This window comes from Asparagus officinalis, chromosome 7 (assembly GCF_001876935.1).
Source record: "Asparagus officinalis chromosome 7, Aspof.V1, whole genome shotgun sequence".
Classification (NCBI taxonomy): domain Eukaryota; kingdom Viridiplantae; phylum Streptophyta; class Magnoliopsida; order Asparagales; family Asparagaceae; genus Asparagus; species Asparagus officinalis.
Genome location: NC_033800.1, coordinates 109,302,451 through 109,328,639, shown reverse-complemented (window position 1 = coordinate 109,328,639; position 26,189 = coordinate 109,302,451). Strand labels below are relative to the sequence as shown.

The window sequence follows — 26,189 nt, the reverse complement described above, 5'->3', positions numbered from 1 at the left end:
TTAAAGGTATGAATAGATTTTTATAGTTTATCGATTATTATTTTAATTTTTATTATTGATATGGATTGATTTATATTTCACCCAATTCATTGTTTCGCAGGTACCGAGCGACCTCCTAGGCGTGGCTACGATGCTACCAGGGAACATAGCCTCATCTCTGGTATTCATCGGAGGGCTGTGATCCGATGGGAAAACGGAGTGTCTGTCGGGGCCTTTGCCAATGCTTTTAACAATTTCCTCACCGCTTTAGCCAGGAGACATGATTTCTTTAACATTTTTTTAATGTGAAAATTGCAGCGGATTGATGCGCTGGTGGCTTGTTGGAGATATATATATATGTGAGCCATTTATTTGGATTTTCATAACTATTAGTTATTAGTTTATTATTATATTTAATACACCGATTTGTATCTCTTTTTTCTTTATATGCTGAAGTGATTTTTCTTCCTTGATGGTAATATTTGTGCCTGGACTGACTGCTTCACACAAATCAATCTATCATTCAAGAGATAGCGGTTTGAGGTGAAGAAGAAATATTTTGTTCAAATAACAAAAGATTGGGAGCGCTTCTGGCATCTTGACGAGCGTATAGATGGAGTAGATTTTTTTGCACTTTGTGATTACTGGGACACGACCGAAATTCAGGTATTATTGAAGTACAAATTTTTATTTATTGTTTGAATTTCTATATTATTTTGATTTGACATTGTTTTGCAGGCTCAAGCTAAAATAACAAGGAGGAACCGCAACGCGCCCTACAGTTACGAGCATCACGGGGGCTCCACGTCCTTCAACCAACATTATCATCAATTGGAGCTTGAGGTATACAATATATTAGCTTTTAAGTTATCAACTTGAGTATAATTTATGTGTTATGTCTTAATGATATATTTGAATAAAATAGAGAAGGGGAGATCTCAGACATTTTGCATATCGTATTCTGACTTCATGGAGCCCGAATTACGCAGATGAAGAAGAAAGCGAAGAACTAGGATTTGGCTGTAAGTAGCAGTTCATTTGTATATTTAATTTCATAACAATGCATCATTAATAAGTCGACTTGCCCAGGTTGTTTTGATATATCGCAGGAGAAATTATATGCCAAGATACAGGAGCAAATATCTCAGTCTCAAGTCGGTTTTAACACTCCGGCCTGGCTAAGTAGAAAGGAGGAGGACTCCATCATGAGTCTAGTAGCACCTATGAGTCTGTAGAACCACCAGGAACACCAGGAAGTAGTTCATATCAAGACTCGACGATGGAGTAACGATTGAAAGCCAAAAATATATACTTATATTAAATGAATTAAATATATAATTATTACTTAGTTATGAATTTTCTTCGTGACTAAATGATATCATACACACCGATACACACTGATACAAACTGTTACATACAAACCCTAACCCTAACACAAAGCCAAAAATATATACTTACAATATTTTTATGTGATGGTGGTGTTGATGATGTGTACGTGAGTAGTGGTGGTGGTATTGGTTGGTGGGTTGGTTGGTTGGTTGTGGTGTTGTATTGTGGTGGTCATTATGTGATTGGTTTGTGACGGGTTTGGTCGTGGTGGGGAGGGGGAGGAGTGGGGATTGGGTGGTGGTGGTGTGGTGGTGGTGGTGTTGTTTTGTTATGATGTTATGTTGTGGTGTGGTGTTAGGGGATTATATTTATATTTGCGCACTCTTGTTAACGGTTACACACTCTTATTAACGTTTGATTTATATTTACAGGCCGGGACTTCTAGACATGGTGTAGTCGGGGGTAGTCATAGTGGAGTTGGTGATGAGGATGATGATCAAGAGGAATGATATGTATTAATTCAGGTTAGAAAATAATAGATGTGTTGTATAAACAATATTTATTATGTCAGGATATTTTTTATTTGTTTTTATTAAAATATATGTGTTATATATGCATATGAATGAATATTATATTGCTGATTGAACATGTTTTTAAAATTTATTATATTATTGTATAGGGTTTTTTCAATTTTCAAAATATTTTGAAAAAAATATTTTTCACTTTTAGTGATGGATTGATCATCGCTCAATATAACTTTAGTGACGAAAAACAGACATGGGAAAAACAAATAAAAATATAAATATACCTTTGGCGACGGCCAATCCGTTGCTAAAGATGTTTTTAGAAACGGAAAACTGGGTCGAGAAAAACAAATAAAAATATAAATATAACTTTAGCGACGTAATAGCTGTCTCTACATATGTATTTAGCGACAGAAATATCCTATTTTTTATTTTTTTAAAAAATAGTACGACGGAAAAACCGTCACTAATTTCCCGTCGCTAACCTTTACCGACGGAAAATCCGTTGACAAAAGTGCTATTAGGGACCCTCAATGTATAGACGGTATTGCAGCCTACATTGAATTGATAATGTCTAGGCGAGGCAATCCATCCTTAGAATGCAATCTGTAATAAACCTGTAAGTTATAGGTGAGGCATCCAATTTTGACAAGTTGATCTATTCTTGAGCCATACAATATCAACTAGAATTTGTACCCAATTCCAATAACGTTTTTCATTACAACATCAATAGTTTTTGCAAGTACAAGTACATGACATGCGGTTTATAATAATTAAAATAATACAAAAAATTGTTAATAAAATTGCTAAAATTTTCCAAGCTAATAGTTGATTTTCAACAAGTCTCAATTCTTTCTTCATCCTCTTCGAATGCAAAATATATTTATCTCTGTACCTATTTTCTTTGACACATTGGCTTCCTTGGTTGCTTATTTCTCCTCTTTCATCAGCCCATTCGAAAAAATTTCATTCTTTATTTGGGAATTTTGCACACCCCTAATAACGCCTTCCCCTTATTTTTACCATTCTTGCACACTTTCATCGGTGTTCGGAGATTACAGTCGCAATAAACTTCATAATTTCGGGAGCATTCTTCTGATATCATATTGATGTCGGGGAGGCAAATTGCAAACAATGAGAATTTATAAATTGGTGAGAATGGAGAATGCATTGGAAAATTTGAGGCCTCAAGTTAAATTTATAGCCTCCAAGGCTTTGGAACTAGCCGTTGCTACAGTGTTTCGTATTTGAATATTGAGGTAGTTGTTGGAACTAGTCGTTGCTACAGTGTTTTTGTTTTGAATATTGAACTAGCCGTTGCTGCAATATTGATCCCAAAAAATTTTCATTTTGAACCAAACTAGATATTAGAAATTGGAGGTTTTTTATAAAAGTGGGATTCTATTTTTCCATGGGGTAAAACAAACATAGAATGAAAAAAAAAAAAAAAAGGATTCCATAAAACTACAAGCTTGTCTTAGGAATCCATAAAAAAAACCGTATTCCTAATCCTATTCATGTTTATTTGTGAAACAACCGGCCCCTAAATATAACGGGGCTCTAGGAATTATCGATCAGTGCCGGTCAGATTCTCGATGCGGCTGGTCTCCAGGACGGCGATCATCTAAACCTCCTCGATTGGAGCCCTAGCCGCAACCTGGCGATCGTCCTCGACGACGTCGTGCACTCTCTGAACCCTGGCACCTCCGCTCATGAGATCGTCTTCGACTACATGGGCAGTTCAATTTCGAGCCTCAGCTGGGCTCCCGACGGCCGCCACCTCGCCGTTGGAATGCACGATTCGCTGATTTACATATGGGACGTCGAACGAAAGTGCCCGACGAGGACTTTGAGAAATGTGCACTGGAGATCATCTCGAGTCGGGTCTCTGGCTTGGAAATGTGACAACATACTGACCTCAGGAGGCTCAGACGGCAGAGTTGTCAACAGCGATCCCAGGATGCCGTCTGCAGCCCACGTTGTTCAAAGCTACCGAGGACACGGGCCCGGCGACATTTGCGGGCTCAAATGGTCACCTGATCACGCAAGCTTCAAGCAACTAGCGAGCGGAGGCAGCGACGGCCTGGTTCATGTATGGGATGCTCGCAATCAGAATCAGTGGGCTTTTCGTTTCAAGGTTGCTGCTAGAGATGCTTCTGTCAGGGCCCTTGACTGGTGCCCTTTCAAGGGTTGCTTGCTGGCCACAGGGGGAGGTGTTGGAGGGGACGGCAAGAGCAACGGATCGATCAGGTTCTGGAGCACGCAAACCGGTGCTTGTGTGAGGTCGGTGAAGACCGGCAGCACCCGAGTCTGTGCTCTGATGTGGAGCAAGAACAGCGAGCAGTTTTTGAGCTCGTGCAGCGGTACCGATCAGGATCACATGACTCTCTGGGACTACCCATCCTGTGTTAGGACAGGAGAGCTTGTGGGTCACGTCGCCCCATACTTAGCTTTGAGCCCAGATGGCACCACGGTTGCATCGGCTACGGGGGGCATCGACTCAACGCTGAGATTGTGGAACGTTTTCCCCCCAGTTCCCAAGCCCACATCTAGAGCTCTCTTCAGCGGTTCGTATCATGCGCACATCAGGTAATCACATTTGCGCGTGCACGCACACACCCACACTCACACGCAACACACACACACACACACACCATGCGCGCATACACACACTTTTACTTGTTTATTTATTAACATGCCAGTAGTTTAGCCGTGTCACTACTACACTCACGCCACACTCTCAGTCGTGCATGCACCTCTTATCGGTTGTGTATGCCCCATTACCACAGACCATCGATCAAACCAGGCCATTGCTGCCCTCGCACCGCACCATCAGTCATGCATGCATCGCCCATCGATCGTGCATGCCCTACTCATGCACCCGTTGGTCACAGTCACTCATGCATGCACCGTTAATCATCCATGCACACCCATGTTTCCACTCACCCATTGCTTGTGCTCGGTAGTGCACAAACCGCCCATTGCCAGAAGTCAATCGATCGCACTTGGTCATGCATATGAGACAGGGTAGTTTTTGACACACATCACATACTTCTAGCACATATCATATGCTTTTGAAGTGTTTCGTACATTTCTAGATCTCAATATTTGAATTCCAGAAAAAAACGGTACTGTGAAATTTTTGGCATGGCTCATAAATTTTCTTTACGCTCACGACACCTTCCGACACCTCTCATATTTTCTGACACATATTTTCTTGGTAATTTATCCTAACCCAAGTGTCCTGATTTTAGAAAGATTTGCAGTGTCAACATGCTCAGTAGTGTATATCCTGCTTGACACAGACAGACACATCTACATCTTTGCTTGTTTATTTATATATATCCCTGCAGGTCATATTTCCAATGCTAATTCTGCAGTGCGAGTTTGTTTCCCAGCAGCAAAGTATCTACATTATTTGATTGCATTAGTTCGTTATCCCAATGGTGGTAGATGACTTCGGCAAGTGAAAAATTAGAGGGGTTGGCTTTCTTGTGTGTGGGTATGTCTTGGTGTGTGCATGTGTGTGTTATGCTTGTATGTATCTTTTAAAGGTTAAAATTTGGGCTATTTTTGGTTTTTGGTGTGAGTGTGTGCGTGTGTAGGTGTATTTCAAGGTGTGTCATTCTTATTCTTTTTTCTAATTGTTTTGGGTTATTTTTGTTGTTATGGTGCTGATTTTCTGTGAACTTGTTCAACAGGATTGTATCTTTCTGAGGGGTTCGTGTGAGTTCATTTCTGCTCTCATTATTACTTTTGTTTCTAGGTATTTTGTGGTGTACTAGTGCAGGTTTTATGTTCAATTTCACTTTTACAGAGTTTGTTGCTCTTCCTTTTGTACTATTAGTTGCTGGATGTTTGTGTGTGTGCATGTGTGTCTTTGTATATGTGTTTCTGTATGTCTGTTTGGGGCATGCAGGTTTTTCTTCTCTTTTTCCCCTGCATTAAAGAATGAAAAGCGAGGTCCTATCTACTTTTATTGAGAAAGATTGCTCACCAGTTTCATATACTGAATTGCGTTTTTTTTTTTGAGAAACATATTGATAAACACCTGGACAGTATTATATTTAAGAAAAAGAATGACTGAGAAATGAACTTTTTTGTTGGTGTGAAGACTGTTAAATTGAATCAGTGTGATTGATACATCTGCTTGTACTTTGAGGAGAAGATAGCTGTCAGGTTTCTACTTTTTGTAGTTATCAACAATTATTTTCTTAAATAAGGTACTTTGTTATGATATTCACTAACTGAACACAGTTTTGAAGCCTGTGCATTACTTAATATTGAAGATTGCTTTTTTAGGAGTTTGACTGACCGAATTTGAAACAGGAGAAATTTCATTAAACCATGTTTCACATTCTTCTAATGACACTTAATGCACATTCATACACTTAAAACATAATACCAGATACTAACACAATTTTCAAATGCTTCAGAATTTTAATGGTTGTTTTTTTAGTAATCTTGTAAATTCATCAAAACATATATGTTGGTGGAAAATATTACCTCAGTTATTTTGTTGAATTTTCCTAACCAATTGTCCATTTTAAGAAGATTTTCCATACAAACATGCTCCTCCATCTCTTACACATCTTATGCTCTTACCCTTCATTACAAAAATCCCGTGCTTGTCTATTTATTTATTTTTGCAGCCGTACTTTCTCAGCATTTCGCTTTTTTTGCCTTTAATTGCAATTGGTTGCATCTCCCAATTGGTGACGGTCTGATAGGTAAGTCTGGTAAGTGCAAAAACAAATTTTTTTTACTGGTAAGTCTATGTCTACTCTGATTTAGTTGATTTTTTTTAAAAGCATGTAGCTGGGGACTTGTGTAGGTCTCCTAGCTGTAGTTCATGTTCGCCTCATTTTGCTTGGTTTCGTCTCTTCAGGTTTATCACAAATGCAATAAGTTTCATATATAGTACGGGTTAAGAACTTTGTTAGTCTAGCGCTATCAGTAGGCAAGGCTTGGAATTTGTAGAAGTTGCAGAGGACTTTACAACTACATGATTTGTAGTAGTTGCAGAGGAGTTTACAACTACATGGACCAGTATCCCTCCAGCAACCAAACGAAATGCAACGATTCCGATTACTCGGGTTTTCTTGCAAGCTAATTACTTTTTCATACTGCAGTCAACAGCGCATCCTTGAAAGAAAAGTTGTGAGCAAGTTTCCAGTATTTGCGGAGGCTCTTGTGTCTGTCGCCTTGAATTTCCGTCCTCCGTGTTTACTGATTTTTTTAATTAATTGAGTATGATTGTAAATTTATAATGCGACTTAGTGTAATTGAAAGTTCTTTTTTTAAGGATGTAATAAAAATACACTTCCGAGTTCCATGGTTTAGTTTCTTTGGTTTTTAATCAGTTTATTTGCATATCAAATGTCTCTCTTCATTAGGAATTTTACTATAATGTGCTTGAAAGTTTACAAAAAGATTGTAAATATTTTCACATATTACAGGATGGTTCCGACATTTCCAATACCAAGAGGCAAAATGTGAATATTTTACTGGAGTTGAGCACGTCAATCATATATTACCAAATTATGTAAGGTCAAACATGCAGACTTTTAGATTATATATATAGAATTGGACTTAATTTTTTTTCTCATTGTTAATCATTTTCTGGACTTAAGGACCTTCATCAATTTATAGTGCATTAACGTCTCCTCTAATTATTTGTGTTAAAAATGTCGAAACATTATTATTGATGACTCATCATTTCTACAATTCTCTTATGAGTATGGTTTAGTTCCCAATGCAATGAATTCTTAGATGGTTTGGCTTCACATAAAATAAGGAGCTTTGCGACAGGGACCCAAAATATAAGATCAATAGAGGGGACAAGTGATGTGTCCCCTTCTTATTGGATAATAAATTGGTCATCATTGATGTGTACCCCTCCTATTGGATAATGAGTTGGTCATCATTAATGATGGCCAACTCATTATCCAATAGGAGAGGGACACATCACTTGTCCTCACTATTGGTCTCATATTTTGGATGCTTGAGGAATTTTTCTTAAATAAGTATCAAGCCCATGCTCACACTGGATTGTTTTAATTTCTTTGGTTTACATATATTGGTTTATAAGCTCAATAAACACGTTAATATCTTGGTATAATAAGAGAGATGATTTTATTATATCTTTATCGATTATAAGTTATATATCATCTTTGAAGTAATACTTTAAATGTTTAAGAATGCATAAACAATGAGTACTTCTTCTTTGCTATGTTATGAGAAGAAGAGAATATAGTTTTTTTTATTAGTAGTTAAAGTAGCTAGTTTGAGTGGTAGGATTTTCCTCAAATAAATCAAAATATTATGTTTGAAATTCAAACTTAGATAGCTTAACCATCTATCTGTCCCTTACAAATCTAAATAAAAATTTATAATTTGTAAGAACTAAACGACGACTAGGATTTTAATGTTTCGTGATTTAAATCAGTATTCGTGTTTGGTTCGTCTGAGATTAGTATTTTCCACTAATCCCAAAATGGATAGTAAAGAGTTCCACGATCCCCCAGCATTCCGGACATTGGACTTCCCAATACTATTATATCCTCTCACCTCACATACTCCCCATATTAATGTATTATAATATTATAATGAAATATGTTAAATTAGAGGGGGTGATTATAATCTTAGAATTTATTTGGGTGAAATTGGTAAGATTTTGAGGGTTATTTGTAATTTTTGTAACTTCAATGGATGGTTGTAAAGTTTTTAGGGAAATGTTTTGTAAAGTTTTAATGGGGCTATTTATAATTTACAAAACCTACAGGGGCTTTTTATAAATTCTCCCAAAGTGTTTGTAATTCTACAAACTTTCAAGGGATTGTTTGTAAAATATTTAAGAAGTTATTTATATTATTGAAATTTTTATTTTTATTACTTTTGCAATTTTTATGGGGGCGAGCTGTAAAAAAAATTCAAATGACTGTTTTAAAATTTTAAAGGGGATATTTATAATTTTTGAAAATTTTAAGTGGTTGGTCATAAAATTTTCATATGTACCTTTATGCTGTCTTGTACTACCATATTTGCCAAAATACTCACTGTCTCGGTTAGATCTAACAATCTTGACAACTTTTGCCAATTATTTCTCAACTTAAGTCTTAATATTTTTGAACTTTTCAAGAGCTTCAGACTTTTACTTAATTAGAACAAATATCCATATCGAGAAAAGTCAGCAACAAAAGTAATGAAGAAATGTAGCCAAACCTTTTAGGCCACAACATGGAAGATTTTTTTTCTTGGATAGAGGTTTTTTTGAAAACAACAGTTTCAACGGAATATGAGGTGACACAAATTTGATCATTTGGAACAAGACACAATCTATATAAACCACGAGACTATGTGCATTGGCTAATTATTTAAATCATAAAATATTTGGATTGAAACATTATTAATATTAAAGCTAGCCAAGTTTGTTCAATAAGGAAACTGAAATAAGGTTCTATCTAAATGACATATACATAGAGTGTCTTTTAACAAAAGCTTAAAACTAGAATTTAAGTCCAACTATTAAATGACTCCAACGAACTCGACATCCACTTCTTCATTATTTGCAACAATGAGTTTTAACTAATTTTGATTTGATTTCCTCTTGTTAGAATACACGCCAACAAGAATGCCTCAAACGGAGATACAAAACACACTCAAACAATCTTGGAATCACAGAATAAAACTAGCAAATATGAATTTAAATACAGTACTCACAGATATAACGTGGTTCACTCTTACTGAGCTACTCTACGATGCAACGACGACGCACAATTCCTTTATATTCCTTTCGAGTTTACAAATGAGAAAAAGATAAAAGAGAACACCCTCTCTTGATAAAGATACTCTCCAAGAATTTTCACAAACTCACACTCAAAAACTCTCAATGATACTATATATATTTGTATCTTTCTCTTTCTCCCTCTACTACTGAGATACATTACAAATCTAACTTAGGGGGTTATTGGTTGGTGTAATTTTGGGGTAAGTGGGATAATATTTGAGACTTTACTTTATGGTGTTATTCACTGGGACAATGAGATTGAGATTTTACTTCAAGGTGTTATCATTGGGACAATTAGCCCGACTTTTCCCAAAATTATCCCGCTTTTATACAAATTTTTTTGTTCCAACCTCCAAAAATTACCTCATTCTTAATTTCGGGACAATCATGAAGAAAATGGGATAATTTTAAAGCACTAATTTATTAAATATCTAATATATATTAATTATATTATAATATATAATATATCTTAATTATATTATATTATAAAATTCTATTATAACGTAAGATAATAAAATATTATATAATATTATCTAATATGACATTATTATATATCATTATTATATATTGGTTAATAATATTTCATATATTATAATATTAGTATTATGTTATTATAATATTACTTTATATTATTTAGTATATATTTTATATAATATAATATTAGTATTATATTATTATAATATGTTAAACCAATTAGGTAAATTAATTTAGACTTAGTTGATAGATAAATATTATACTTTAATAAGGTGTCACATCATTAATTATCCCACATGAATTGTTAAACTAAAGCTTTAAATTATCCCATAATGTCAACTGGCCCAATTTACACCACTCAAAATATCCCAAAGGGATAAAATTGTTCCATTGGAACAAGTATCCCACTTAGCCCAACTTGTCCCAACCAATAACCCCCCTTATGGGGGTATTTATAAGTTTTCTCATGTGGGTAGGTAAACACTATTTGGTGTAGGTGAACATCGTAGCAGGGGATAGGTGAACACTATTTGGGGGTAGGTGAACATTGAAGCAGGGGGTAGGTGAGAAGGGTATACACACAGACTCAACATTCTCAACAATATCCCACTTCGAGAGTCTGTTTCTTGGTTTAATCATTCGGATGTCTAGTATCTTTGGCGTCTTGCACGATCCTCAACGTTCTTAACGGAGGCTATATGAGGCTGCACATAGCCTCACCTACTCAAGCAGAACTGACTTAGTTAGCATATCGGCTGGATTGTACCTTGTATCGATCTTTACAAGCTTGAACCCGTTCCTGCTTTGCCATCTCTGTATGACATGATGCTTCACGTCAACATGCTTGGTCCGAGCATTGAATGCGTCGCTCTCTGACAAGTGAATCGCACTTTGATTGTCACAATGGATGAAGTATTTCTCAAAGCTTACTCAAGCTCGAGAAGAAAAGCTTTCAACTATAGCAACTCATTTGCTGCCCCTGCTGTAGATACGTACTCGGCTTCGGTTGTCGACATAGCCACGATATCCTGTAACTTGGATCTCCAACTTATTGCTCCACCACCCAAGATGAAGATGTAGCCTCTCGTGCTCCTTCTTGAGTCTATGTCCTCGGCGTAATCTGCATCACAAACGCCCTCTAACTATAAATTCACCCTTCCATACTCAAGACAACAGTCGGATGAACATCTCAAGTAGCATAGAATCCACTTGACCACATCCCAGTGGTTCTTCGCTGGATTGCTCATGAAGCGGCTTACAACTCCCACTTCTTGTATAATATTTGACCTCGTGCAAACCATCGCATACATCAAACTCCCGATGATAGATGCATATGGTATATTGGCTATGAATTCATGTTCTTCAGCAGTCTCTGGTCTTTGGGTCTTCAATTGCTTGAAATGGCTCGCAAACGGCGAGCCCACCGGTTTAGCTTTCTCAATGCTAAACTTTTTAAGAATCTTCTCAATATAGACCTTCTGAGACAACCTCAGCCTATGTGCTAATCTGTCTTTAATGATCCTCATCCCAAGAATCTAGTTTGCTGGGCCTAGATCCTTCATCTCGAAGCAGACGCCCCTTGAGTTCCTCAATGCAGGCCAAGTCAGGCCCTACAATCAACATGTCACCAATATAAATCAACAGTATCACCTAGGATTCGTCATACCTCTTGATAAAGTAGCAGTGGTCTGTGTCGCATTTGAGAAAACTATTCTCTTCCATAAAGTTCTCGAACTTCATGTACCACTATCACAGAGCTTGCTTTAGGCCATACAATCTCTTGCGCAGGCGACACACGAGGCCCTCCTAGCCTCGTTCCTGGAAGTCCACTAGTTGATGCATAAAGATCTCTTTCGCCAAATCTCCATGAAAGAATGTCATCTTCACATCCATCTGCTCTAGATGGAGATCTCGAACTGCCACAATGCTTAGTACAGTCCGGATCATGGTCAACTTGATGATAGGAGTGAAAACGTCAGAATAGTCTATCCCTACTTTCTGCTTGTAGGCTGTTTAAAAATTACTGCAGATAGTTGATCCTCATAAAACACTGACTAGCAACATTTCCAATTCTCTACTTTATACCATCGTGAATATGGAGAAGCAAGATGATAGGTTTTAGAATCTTATTTCTTCAACCCTCTCTTGCCTGGCTTCTCGAAGAGACTGGTGTTTCCTATTGCATTTGTCAAGCAGATTGTGAAAGAGAAACGCAACAGAAAACGTTACCGATGAAAGCTACAATCTGACAGCTTTCACGACAACAGACGAAGGTTAAAATCTAAAGACCTTTCACAACAACTGATGATGGAAGTTACAATCTGACGAATTTCACATCAACATACAAGAGTTACAACCTGACAATTCTCACGTTTTAAAGAACCAAATGCAAAGATTACAAGATGATGATCCTCAAGAGTTACAACCTGACAATTCTCACGTTTTAAAGAACCAAATGCAAAGATTACAAGATGATGATCCTCGCAAGACTTGGAAAAGAGATTACAAATTGACAATCTATTCAAACCAAAACGCGGAGCTCATCACCGTGTTTCAATCTCAAAATGCGGAGCTCACCCCCGTATTTTAAGCTCCAAACGCGGAGCTCACCACCGTGTTTCAAAAACAAAACACGTTCTGTAATATCCCAACCCTTGAGAGGGTGATGTGATTAGTATTGATAGATTTGATTGGAATACTCAGATCTAATAGCGTACCGACTCCGAGATTCCGGGGCGGGGCGTTACACGTTCCCGCTGTTCCAAGCTTTAAACATGGAGCTCACCTCCGCGTTTCATATGCTAAACGTGAGGGTCGCTTAAAAAACGTGAAGCATGCGTTTGATTTATTCAAACACATTTTTTAAACAATTCCAAAACCATTTTGCACGTAATGAGGGCATTAAACCCCTATTATGGAGTGATTTAAGGTGTCAGTTACACCCCTTAAACCCTATAAATAGTTGTATTTACAACTGAAAAAGGTGAATGAGGATGGAGCGTAATTAAGGCATTTCTTAGGTTTTTTGAGAGTTGGCTTGACTTTTGAACCGCTTTCGGTTAAAGAACTTAGAGATCAGCCAGAGGTTTGTTTCAGTTAAAAAGGATCAAATATCCTTTCTAAAATTAACTCTTTGACAGAGTTCTTAAACTCATTTAGAGTTATAAACTTTCCTCACAAGTTCTTCACGACATTAAGTCAAGAGGGATAGACAACTTCCATGAAATGAGGTGTTCAGATCATCAACGAGATACAAGATTCAAACTCCCATCGCCACCAAGAAGAACACAGAATTAAACAAAGTGAAGGATCTCCGACGATCCTTCTCTCTTTTGTAAATCAAGAAACCGATAAAAGAGAAATTATAATTTATTTTTCTAAGTCAGTTAGAGACAGATTGTAATTATTCCTAAATCAATTAGGGAGATAAATAAAAATTTATTTCTCTATTTTTTTTAATTTTCTGACAAACAAAAGATGGCGACTCTGCTAGGGACTATCTTTTTCACATATGAAGAAGTGGTAGTGCAATCTGACACCAAGCTCGTTGGAACGACGGTTGAAACTCTTACTATAGAGTTTGACCAAACCAAGTATGAGGAATTCTCTCCTCCGGATCCCTTAGGCCCAAGGCTATGCGCAAAATCTACAAAGTCTCCAAGGAGGCTAGGGTTTCTCCTACCGTTGATTCACCAAAGGAGTATCTTTCTATTGGATCAGACGGTTCATACAACCCTTCTTCAGAAGAAGAAGCTCAAACTAAACTCGTCAATCGAGTTAGAGGCCCTATACCCATGCCTAAACAAAAGGTATCGGGTCATAAGAGGCTCATTATGGTGATTAACTTGATCATTATGGATGGTGATGTTGCTACAAAAGCCTTAAATCGGGCTAAGAAGAATGCTGCTCGACGAAAAAGAAGATCCCTACGACGAGCACAACTTTGAGAAAGTCGATCTTCCAACCAATGCGAGCTGCACGTTTGTGAGCCTCAACCGAGCTTCGCATTTCTACTTTAGAACGCGAGACTAACGTTTATGTGCCCAAGCAAGAGCCTCGCATGAGCCAGGCTGCACGTGGCCCTCAGTGGCGTGTTTTACAAACAAAATGCGGACCTCAGGCCCACATTGAATGTGAACCTCACCTTCGTGTTGATCAATCAAAACATGAACCTCGCGTTCAGAGGAGTGTTGCACACGACCCTCACGTGTCCACTCCCAAACGCGACCTTCGCGTTCCCATTCTCAAACGTGACTTTCGCATTCTTTCCTCAACGCGACCCAAGGGATTCTAATATTAAACACAATATAGTCTGTCGTGTTTAGCATGACCAACATGGATTTACAATCCATGTTCATTATGAGCCAGCCTTGCCTAATAGTGGACAGGGGGTTCTAACTCAAACCTCTCAAATCCCTACAATGTATTTGAGAGAGTTCCTATCGAGGGAAAGAACGATGCGAGAAGTTGTTCATTTATGTCAATGCGAACGACTAATTTCCATGGTCCTCTTAGACTGCCAATGTTGTGTGTCTACCCCAAGACAGTCGGTATTCGATCGGCTGATGAAAGTTTCCTTACCCAATAAGCAACGGCGTTCTTACAAGAAGAAAGTTTCAGGGGATAAATATCTCAAAGTTATTATCAATATGGTCGGTAGAGGGAAATCATCAGTTCCTAGCTCCAATGAATGAGAGACGAACCAGTCTCCTAGTGTTAAAGAAATACTAAGTGGGTTTGAAGGAATCTATCAACACACTCGGGCTCGAAAGGGAGTTATTCCTCTTGTCGATTATCAGAGATTTGCTAAAGGGATTGAATCTGATGATGAACATTCAGCCATCATAGAATCTTAATTCTCTAGCTCTTTCACTAAACATGAGATCTTTGCTTATATGTTAGGGAACCCTGAAGATCTCATGAAGAGACTTGATGAGCAGCAAGCTATGCCCAAATCTCAGCAGGAGACCATCAATGAACTCCGGCTCTTGACGACTCAAATCGTCACAGACAAGGCCAAAGCCCAGAAGACAGATTCACCGCCTCGGCATGAATCCTCTCGAAGAACAAGATCATCTTCGTCAAAGGGAAAGGAGAAGGTGATAAAGACTTCTGATCAAGAAGCTCATCACATAGAATCTCCCTCTAAGGAAGAAAAAGAGACTGAGAATGAGCAAAATCCTCAATCTTCTAAAATGTAGGAACCAGAAGCCCGCCTAAATGCTATTGCTAACAGAAGCGAGCTTCAAGAGGAGGGAGTTGTGAGGCCTTATCTCGCCGAGTGGGACGCAGCCCCTTACCCTTCGAAATTCAAAGTCCCGACTCTACAAGCCTTTGATGGCATGGGATCACCGGACCAACACATCTACTATTTTAAGTCCCAGACTGGGAATATAGTAGTAAATGATGTTGTGCTGACTCAGTTATTCATTGGCACCCTCAAGGGGTCGTCTTTGAATGGTTCATAAAACTACCTGTAGGATCTATTGATAATCATATTTTTATTATAATTTTATATTCTCATTATCTATTTTATATGAATAAATATACTACTAATAATTATTTTTATCTTAATTTATAGGTTAATAAAGAAATAAAGACTAAAAGTCCAAAAGACTCCAACTTTCTCATTTTGTAACCTTTTATTGAAGCCTAGAATCAAGCTGAGTAGTCTGTAGAAGCCAGAGAAAATCAAAAATCTAATATGAAAAGAAATTATATTTAAGTTGGTTGGTCGCAAAAAAAACAACGATATCACCCAATCCGAAAGGTGGAATTTAATATATAATATATAAAAATCACCTATCTCGACGAGACGAAGCTATCCGTGGAGGCAGAATTTTGATAGGACATTGATGCTAGCATCGATGCTGGCATCGATACCGACGAGTCTCTATGGCTGAAAATCAAGGTTTTTTGGTTAAGAATTCAATCCAATGACTCACATTCATTGATATTTATTATAAATAGGAATAGAGAGTGAGGGGTTGAAAGTATAAAAAATTTTGTATCTCCATTTTAAGAAGAGGGTCACTCTTAATTGAGAAGACCTTCCAAATTTATAATTTTTTGTTACAATTAATAAAATAATTTTTTTCACCTCTTCATATTTTTCTTCTTTTTGTTGGATGATGAAGACGAAGATGACGATCAATTTGGAGGTTTTTTTATTTTTCTCTTTTATTTTTTTCTTATTACTTAGTAGTTTAGATTTATAGTAATGTCTTGTAGTATAGATTTACTTTCATACTTTTATTCTTTTGATTTAATTTTTTGCAATTAATTCTTGCAATTTATTGTAGTTTAGTTCTTTTGTACATTAGATTTTATCTTCTTGCACTATTAGCCTTGAAGCTAGAACCCTATTGGGATAAGTTTTTCTTTTTGCTTGTTTTTATTTTTTTTGATTCACCTTGAGACTAGAACCCTCTAGGGAATTGCTCTTTTCTTAGATGTAGAATTAATTCTTATTAGAACTCTAGAAATTACATGAAACTAGCTTCATTTCTCTTATGATTTATTAATCATTCTCTCATGCTTAAATTGTTCATGCTTAGGATATTCAACTAAAGAACTAATTGGTAGAAGGAATTCTAGAATTACTATTTAGTTGTTATTCTTTTCATGAGCAATAATTTTACTTGGATGATAATTTGATAGATTATACTTTTCTTGAGTGGTTTGATAATCTATACTTAATAAATGTAAAATAAAATATGAAAAAGAGAATGATTCATATCTTATAAGTGAGATTAGCTAGTAGATTTAATTCTAGATTCCTCATATCTTTAATTGAATCCTCCATCTTAACTTTCTTGAATTTTCTTTTCATTCTTGCTTTTTAGTTTTCCTTTGATTCTTTCTTCTCCCCTCTCAATCTCATTTTTATTGTCACTTGCATATATTCACAACAATTCTCATATCTCCCCATAATCACACACATCCATCACTCCTAATTGTCTCGCACACAACATAAAAATATATTCTAATTTTCTCCTATAAACACCTTCATCGTGGGATCAATAACTTTTTATACTATAACTTGATTGGTTGTGCACTTGGAACTTTTGGTACATATTTATGTCCCGTAAAGATTTTGCATTGTTGTAGGGGAACGGTGTTTAAGTTGGTTTTTAATTAATTAGATTCTTTAACTTGTGTGTTTTCTTATAAAGGAATCACTTGGAGTTGAAGTTTAAGGATTGAAGATCGAGGATTAGAAGAATTGCTTGAGGTTTGATTCATATTTAGGATTTGCTTTAGGTAACTCTTCTTTCTAGAATTTTTAATTCCACTCTTTAATTACTTCTTCACAATTAGAGACAATTCTAGGTAACTCTTCTTTCTAGAATTTTTAATTCCACTCTTTAATTACTTCTTCACAATTAGAGACAATTCAGACATAAAATAGATTTTATTTTTGTCAACCATAATAAAATCCACCATCCACTTGGACATTTACTAACAAGATAATAAATTCAAATAATATTTTCCATTCTCATAATTGTTTGATTATTAACCCTAATTAAAAAAAGATTTTCTTTTTTACCATCCTTTTTAGTCGCTTTTAATTCCGAGGGTTGCATTGTATATAATAGTAGGAATTCACCAAAGTGATTTGAGCATCTAGATTTGGCACACACTTAAAAATATTCTTAAGGACAAAACCCCCTAATCAAGATAAGGTGAGGGATTTTATCACCCTTTCCTTAGCCTACAAATCACTAATTCCTCACTTCTCAAACCCAAGCCTCCTAAAACTCATTAGATGTTGGCTTTTAAGGATTCAAGCTCAATAAGGAACAAGAAATCCCTAAGTGAAATGGTCCAAGTCTTCTTGGATTAGGTGGTGTCTAAGACAAGGTTTAGGGGTTGGGTAAAACGTTCTGCAAAGAATGATGTACTTAATTAATCTCTGACCACCCTCTAGTACTATCCTTACCTGGCTGATAATCATATTTTATTACAATTTTATAGCCTCATTATCTATTTTATATGAATAAATATACTACTAATAATTGTTTTTATCTTTAATTGCAGGTTAATGAAGAATAAATCTCAAAACCCTCATCTCTCAACAAAAAGCCCATAATTTAATGAAGAAATGAAGCCATGAAGGTTTACAAAAATTTTCACACCTCTAACCCCTCACTCTCTACCCCTATTTATAGTAAACATCAGTGAATGTGAGCCATTGGATCGAAATCTTATCCAAAACAATCCATTTTCAGCCATTGATGCATAACAGAATGTCAGACATCGATGCAGGTATCGATGCTGGCATCGATGCCCGCATCGATGCCTGTATCGATGCCCGCATCGATACCCCTATCGATGCTGGTATCGATACGCTGGGCAGTTTGTTACGAATTAATGGCTGAAAATTGATGTTTTTGGATAAGATTTTGATCCAATGGCTCTCATTCACTGATGTTTACTATAAATAGGGGTAGAGAGTGAGGGGTTAGAGGTGTGAAAATTTTGTAAACTCCTTTTGGAGAGGAGGGCTACTCTTAATTGAGAAGGCCTTCCAAAAATTATAACTTTAGTTGCAATTAATAAAAATAATTTTTTCCTCTTTAAATTTGTTCTTTCTCCTCTTTATAGAATGATGAGGATGGAGATGAAGAGTAATTTGAAGGTTTGCATTTCTTTTCTCTTTTATTTCTTTTTTGTAATTTCTTTATTATTGCTTATTAGTTAGATTTAAATTCATGCTTGTAGTATAGATTTACTTTCTTGTCTTTTTATTTCTTTTTGCACTTTAATTTGTAGAGTAGATTTATTTTTCTTGCATTTAATTTCTGCAATTTATTTTGTAGTTTAGATTTTTATTTTCTTTGTAATTAGATTTATTTCTTGTTCATAGTTTAGATTTTTCTTTTCTTTTTAATTTTGTAATTAGTCTTCTTTTTCTTGTTTTTATTTCTTAAGATGTGAATTTAATTCTTGTAGGAATCTTAGAATTGTATGAAACTAGTCTAATTTCTTTTATATTGTATGAATTATTCTCTTGTACTTAAAATGTTCATGTTAGGATAATCAACTAGAGAACTAATCGGTAGAAGAAGAATTTGATAATCTATGCTTATCTTAAATGGTTTGATAGGTTATGCTTATGAATTCTAGGATTATTATCATGTTGTTGTTCTTATCATGAATAGTAATTTTAGCTTAGATGATAATTTGATAGGTTACACTTTCCTTAAATGGTTTGATAATCTATGCTTAATAAATCTAAGTTGAAATATGATAAAAAGAGAATAGTTTATATTTTGTAATTGAAATTGGTTAGTGGATTATATTCTAGATTTCTTACCTCTTTTGAATCCTCCATCTTGACTTTCTTAAATTTTCTTTTCATTCTTAGTTTTATTTCTTGATTTTATTAATTCATATTTCTTGCCTTATGATTTCATTTATTCTTTAATTCTTCCTTCTCTCCTCTAAAATTCAATTTATTACCTCTTGCATATAAATCAAAACAACCACTCATACAATCACACTTATTCTTTATTCCTAATTGTCACGCACAAAATATAAGAACCAAGTTTAATAATCTCTTAAAATCACCTTCTTCGTGGGATCGATATCTTTTTATACTATAACTTGATAAATTGTGCACTTGCAATTTTGGTACATAATTATGCCGCATCAAGTTTTTGGCGCCGTTGCCGGGGAAGGTGCTAAAATAGGATTTTATTAACTTGATTCTTTAACTTGTGTATTTTTCTTGTGAAGGAACCGCTTGGAGCTTGAAAATCTTGGATTGAAGATCAAGAATTTGGAGCATTGCTTTCGGGTAAGTCTTCTTTCTAGTTTTCAATTCCACCCTCTTTAGCTAGCTTCACAATTAGAGACAATTAGGATTTAAAAAAAAAGATTTTATTTTTGTTGACCATAATAAAATCCATCTTTCACTTAGATATTAACTAACAAGATAATAAACTCAAACAATTTTCCCCTTCTCACTTTTGATTATTGTTGACCATAATTAAAAAATATAAAGATTTTCTTTTTACCATCCTTTTTAGTCGCTTTTAATTTCTAGGGTTGCATTTCATATAGTGTAGGAATTCACCAAAGTGATTGTAGCACTTGATTTGGCACACACTTAAATCATTCTTAAGGGCAAAACCCCAATCAAGATAAGGTAAGGGATTTCATCACCCTTTCCTTAGCCCACAAATCACTAATTCCTCACTTCACAAACCCAAGCCTTCTAAAACTCATTAGACGTTGGCCCCTAAGGATTCGAGCTCAATAAGGAACAAGAAATCCTTAAGTGAACGGTTTAAGTTTTCTCAGAATAGTTGGTGTCTAAGGCAAGGTTTAGGGGTTGCGTAAAGCGCTCCGCAAGGAAAGAGGTACTTAATTGATCTTTGATCACCCTCTAGTACTATCCTTACCTGGCTAACTACCTGGGTAAAACTTTGATCTTTTCACTGTAGGAATTTTTGGTTAGGAGCTGGTCTAGTGGAGTTAGGCTAAACCCTAGAGTTAGAGTTGATTGAAAAGTGATTGCCTTGATTTGTTTTAGTTAGGATTTTTCTTTTTCTTTATCTTCTCATATAAAAAAAACTAATTTTCTTTCCTTCCTTCCTTAAAAAAAAACTAATTTTCTTTCTTTCCTTTAAAAAAAAAATTATTTGTTTTGGTGCATGCAATTTTGGGTTCGGGATAATTTTCATCGCTTAATCCGTGTTGAACCAATCCAAGAAATGGCAAATCAACCAGTTCTTCAGGATATGTGTTACCCCACCAGAAATGCAATTCCATCTTGCATAAGACTCCCCGAAGTAAATGGAGCAAATTTCGAGCTTAGACCGCATTTCATTAACATGCTTCCCAAATTCCTAGGTAATGAAACAGAAGATGCATATATATTTATCTCGGAATTTGAGGAAGTATGTATTATGATAAAAATGAGAGAATTAACCGAAGATGCGATTAAGCTTAGATTTATTCCATTTGCTCTAAAGGACAAAGCTAAAAAATGGCTGTACAGCTTACCGATAAATTCCATCTCAACTTGGGAGGAATTTGTCACCGTTTTTCTCAAGAAATTTTTCCCTATTCACAAAACGGTAAAGCTTAGGAACAGCATTCAGAATTTCAAAATTGTCCCGGGAGAGCCATTCTGGAAATACTTTGACCGATTTAAAGATCTTTTAATCCAATGTCCTCATCACGGTCTAGAAAAATGGCGATTGTGCCAAGTCATATATGAAGGATTGGACTATTCTTCAAAAACATCTTTAGAATCGATGTGTCAGGGAGATTTTATGAGAAAAAACGCCGATGAAGCTTGGGAATTCCTAGAGAGTCTATCCGAGAAAACAATGCAGTGGGAAAACTGTGATGACAGGGTTTCATCTGTTTCCCAATCTAAGTCTAGTGGTCTTTCCCTGGAGTCAAACATTGCATCTGAAGCGAAGATGGCGACGATTATGCGGAGGTTAGAAGCCTTAGAAGTTAAGGAACGAGCTCCGGCTCAAATCAATCATATTTCTGCCCCGGGATGTCATAACTGTCAGTCTCCTACCCACGTTTCAGAGGAATGTCCTCTTCTAGGAAACAACCATGCTTTAGAACAGATGAACGCTGCATTCCAGCGCCCTAGAAATGATCCATTTTCTCCAACCTACAATCCAGGTTGGAGAAATCATCCCAATTTTGCTTGGAACCAAGGAAATTCTCATGGAAACCAAAACTTTATTCCCGCGTCAAACCAACAATTCCCTAGGGGAAACACTGTCCCATTCAACGCACCGAACAATTTTTCTAACCCACCTTTTCCAAACCAACATCCTCATCCTCACCAGCCTACAAATCAATCAAATTCCGATCATGACAAACGTTTGAGTGTCTTAGAAAAGGGTTTAGAAGCTATGATCAAAGCTTCTACACAAACTACCAACATGTTGACCCAATCATCCACCACTCTAAATTCATTCATGCAAACCACCGGCCAAGTGCTCAACTCGAACACACAAGCCATAGCCCGGTTAGAAACCCAACTTGGGCAATTAGCCGCTGCCGTGAGTGAGAGAGAAAAAGGAAAATTTCCAAGTCAACCTGTTGCAAACCCTAAAGACACTGGATCCAGTTCCAACAACCCAGCTCAACTGAATGCAATTCACACTCTGAGATCAGGAAAACAAATAGACAATCAGGTTAGAATGCCACCGGATCAAACCCCTTCTCCCATTCAAAACACTCCTTCCGATGAAGCAATTCCTTCCGATGACCAAAATGCTGAACTTGAGATTGAGCCTGATCTAGATAGGTATAGGCCCGTTGCCCCCTTTCCAGATAGACTCAAACCTAGGAAAAACTCCCCGCAGGTTGAGAAAATCCTAGAAACGTTTAAACAGGTCAAGATCAACATCCCTCTCCTAGATGCAATCGAACAAATTCCCTCTTATGCAAAGTTCTTGAAGGACTTATGCACTAAGAAAAGAACCACCAATGTCCCCAAGAAAGTCTTCTTAGCTGCCAACCTCAGTGAAATCTTTTCGAAACCAATGCCATTGAAATACAAGGACCCTGGTTGTCCCACAATTCCATGCGTCATAGGTAACACTCACATTGATAAGGCACTTCTAGACTTGGGAGCCAGCGTCAACCTCCTTCCTTATTCAGTCTATCAACAGCTAGGTGTAGGAGAACTTAAACCGACAAGATGCACTCTACAGTTAGCTGATAGATCTGTAAAAATTCCCAAAGGAGAGGTAGAGGATGTTCTGATCAAAGTTGGAGAGTTCATTTTCCCTGTTGATTTTATTGTCTTGGAAACGCAGCCCGTTTCCAATCTCAAAAGTCAAATCCCCGTCATTCTAGGAAGACCGTTCTTAGCCACCTCAAATGCTTTGATAAACTGTAGAACCGGTCAGATGAAACTATCTTTTGGGAATATGACTGTTGACCTCAATATCTTCAACTTAGGGAGACAGCCTAGTGATCCATCTGATGAACCCATGGAAGTGAATTTCATTCAAGGAATATCCAGTGAACAACAAGAGGGAGAGTGTGAGTCTGATTCAAATGCATCTGATTTAATGATTGAGGAGCTTTCTGATGACGAACTTGAGATAGAACCGCTGGTCAATCATGTTTTTGCTGTTGGCTGGCAACGAGAACCTTTAGAGATAGAACCCCGAGTCCAGCTTCGCCCATCTGTGGAGGAACCCCCTAAGTTAGAGCTCAAACCTCTACCCGAAAATCTAGAGTATGCCTACTTAGGGGAGAACGAGTCTTTACCAGTTATCATTTCTTCTGAGTTGACTACCGGTCAAAAGGAAGCTCTCTTAGCTGTTTTAAGAGAGAATAGGGAAGCCATTGGATGGACCATGGCTGATATCAAAGGGATTAGTCCAACCATTGTTCAACACCGAATCCATTTGATAGATGATGCCAAACCTACTAGAGATGCTCAACGTAGGTTAAACCCAGTGATGAAAGAAGCCGTTAGGAAAGACATTCTGAAATGTCTCGATCATGGGATCATTTATCCCATTTCTGATAGTTCATGGGTGAGTCCAGTCCAAGTTGTTCCAAAGAAATCTGGGATCACCGTGATCCAAAATGAGGCTAATGAGCTGATTCCCACTCGGATCCAAACTGGATGGCGAGTCTGTATTGACTACCGAAAGCTCAACTTAGCCACTAGGAAAGATCACTTCCCTCTTCCTTTCATTGACCAAATGTTAGAGCGTTTAGCAGGACACGAGTTCTACTGTTTCCTGGATGGATATTCAGGTTACAATCAAATCCCTATCGCTCCAGAAGATCAGGAGAAAACCACCTTCACTTGCCCGTATGGAACATTCGCATACCGACGCATGCCTTTTGGCCTGTGCAATGCACCGGCCACATTCCAACGTTGCATGATCAGTATTTTTTCCGACATGGTAGAGCGATTTCTCGAAATTTTCATGGATGACTTTTCCATTTTTGGTGACACATTTTCCCAATGTTTGCATCATCTTAAACTGGTCCTAGAACGGTGTAGGGAGAAAAATCTGACTCTCAATTGGGAGAAATGTCATTTCATGGTCAAACAAGGCATTGTCTTAGGACATGTAGTTTCCAATAGGGGAATCGAAGTGGACAAAGCTAAGGTAGATCTCATTTCCAATCTCCCTCCTCCCAAAACTGTCAAAGATGTCAGATCGTTTCTTGGTCATGCTGGTTTTTACCGACGTTTCATCAAGGATTTCAGCAAAATTGCTAGACCCTTGACCAATCTCTTAGCCAAGGATACATCATTTGTCTTCTCTCCCGACTGCCTCAAAGCTTTTGAATATCTGAAAAAGGAGCTAACCACAGCTCCTATCATTCATGCACCGGACTGGACCTTACCATTCGAACTGATGTGTGATGCATCTGATTCTGCGATTGGAGCTGTTTTAGGACAACGGTTTGATGGAAAACCGCATGTGATCTACTACGCCAGTAGGACTCTGAATGATGCCCAGCAAAACTACTCTGTCACAGAGAAAGAGTTTTTAGCTGTAGTCTTTGCCTTAGAAAAATTCAGGTCCTACCTCATCGGTTCCTTAACCAAAGTTTTCACTAAATGCTGCTGGAGATTGGATTTGTAAATGGGCCGGATTTTTATTTTTGAAAATCAAATGCTCATCACTTGAATGGGCCGAAACTCTAAGTGGACTTGATTGCTTCAATTTTTGAAAATGAAATAGCTAAACACTCCATGACCAGACTTGAGGTGGAGTTGAAATCACAGCAAAGAGTTGGGCCGAAATTGTGATCGGACTTGGGCTTGGAATTTGCAAGAAAATTCTTTTGAAAATCAAATGAACATGGGCTCAAGAATTGGATTTTATTTTTCTTTTGAAAATCAAATAAATCAAAGGTGGAGATTGTTGCTTGGGGCTCAAGACAAATCCAATGGCTCATATTCATTGAAGATTACTATAAATAGGGGTAGAGAGTGAGGGGTTAGAGGTGTGAAAATTTTGTAAACTCCTTTTGGAGAGGAGGGCTACTCTTAATTGAGAAGGCCTTCCAAAAATTGTAACTTTAGTTGCAATTAATAAAAATAATTTTTTCCTCTTTAAATTTGTTCTTTCTCCTCTTTGTTGAATGATGAGGATGGAGATGAAGAGCAATTTGAAGGTTTGCATTTCTTTTCTCTTTTATTTCTTTTTAGTAATTTCTTTATTATTGCTTATTAGTTAGATTTAAATTCATGCTTGTAGTATAGATTTACTTTCTTGTCTTTTTTATTTTCTTTTTGCACTTTAATTTGTAGAGTAGATTTATTTTTCTTGCATTTAATTTCTGCAATTTATTTTGTAGTTTAGATTTTTATTTTCTTTGTAATTAGATTTATTTCTTGTTCATAGTTTAGATTTTTCTTTTCTTTTTAATTTTGTAATTAGTCTTCTTTTTCTTGTTTTTATTTCTTAAGATGTGAATTTAATTCTTGTAGGAATCTTAGAATTGTATGAAACTAGTCTAATTTCTTTTATATTGTATGAATTATTCTCTTGTACTTAAAATGTTCATGTTTAGGATAATCAACTAGAGAACTAATCGGTAGAAGAAGAATTTGATAATCTATGCTTATCTTAAATGGTTTGATAGGTTATGCTTATGAATTCTAGGATTATTATCATGTTGTTGTTCTTATCATGAATAGTAATTTTAGCTTAGATGATAATTTGATAGGTTACACTTTCCTTAAATGGTTTGATAATCTATGCTTAATAAATCTAAGTTGAAATATGATAAAAAGAGAATAGTTTGTATTTTGTAATTGAAATTGGTTAGTGGATTATATTCTAGATTTCTTACCTCTTTTGAATCCTTCATCTTAACTTTCTTAAATTTTCTTTTCATTTTTGGTTTTATTTCTTGATTTTATTAATTCATATTTCTTGCCTTATGATTTCATTTATTCTTTAATTCTTCCTTCTCTCCTCTAAACTTCAATTTATTACCTCTTGCATATAAATCAAAACAACCACTCATACAATCACACTTATTCTTTATTCCTAATTGTCACGCACAAAATATAAGAACCAAGTTTAATAATCTCTTAAAATCACCTTCTTCGTGGGATCGAT

The 26,189-nt window shown here is 36.5% G+C and overlaps 1 protein-coding gene across 1 annotated transcript; it reads left to right on the top strand.

Annotated features, from left to right (window-relative positions):
• LOC109849084 (cell division cycle 20.5, cofactor of APC complex-like) lies at positions 3,412 to 7,174 on the top strand. The gene is made up of 2 exons (XM_020418874.1): positions 3,412 to 4,421; positions 6,721 to 7,174. Exons 1-2 carry the CDS (start codon positions 3,565 to 3,567, stop codon positions 6,761 to 6,763), a joined length of 900 nt encoding a protein of 299 aa, XP_020274463.1. The 5' UTR covers positions 3,412 to 3,564; the 3' UTR covers positions 6,764 to 7,174.

Excerpts from the sequence above, each read along its gene's own strand:
- LOC109849084 (XM_020418874.1), top strand. The coding sequence starts at position 3,565 with ATGGGCAGTTCAATTTCGAGCCTCAGCTGGGCTCCCGACGGCCGCCAC. Across the intron at positions 4,422-6,720 it reads TCGTATCATGCGCACATCAG|GTTTATCACAAATGCAATAA; the intron begins GTAATCACATTT and ends TCGTCTCTTCAG.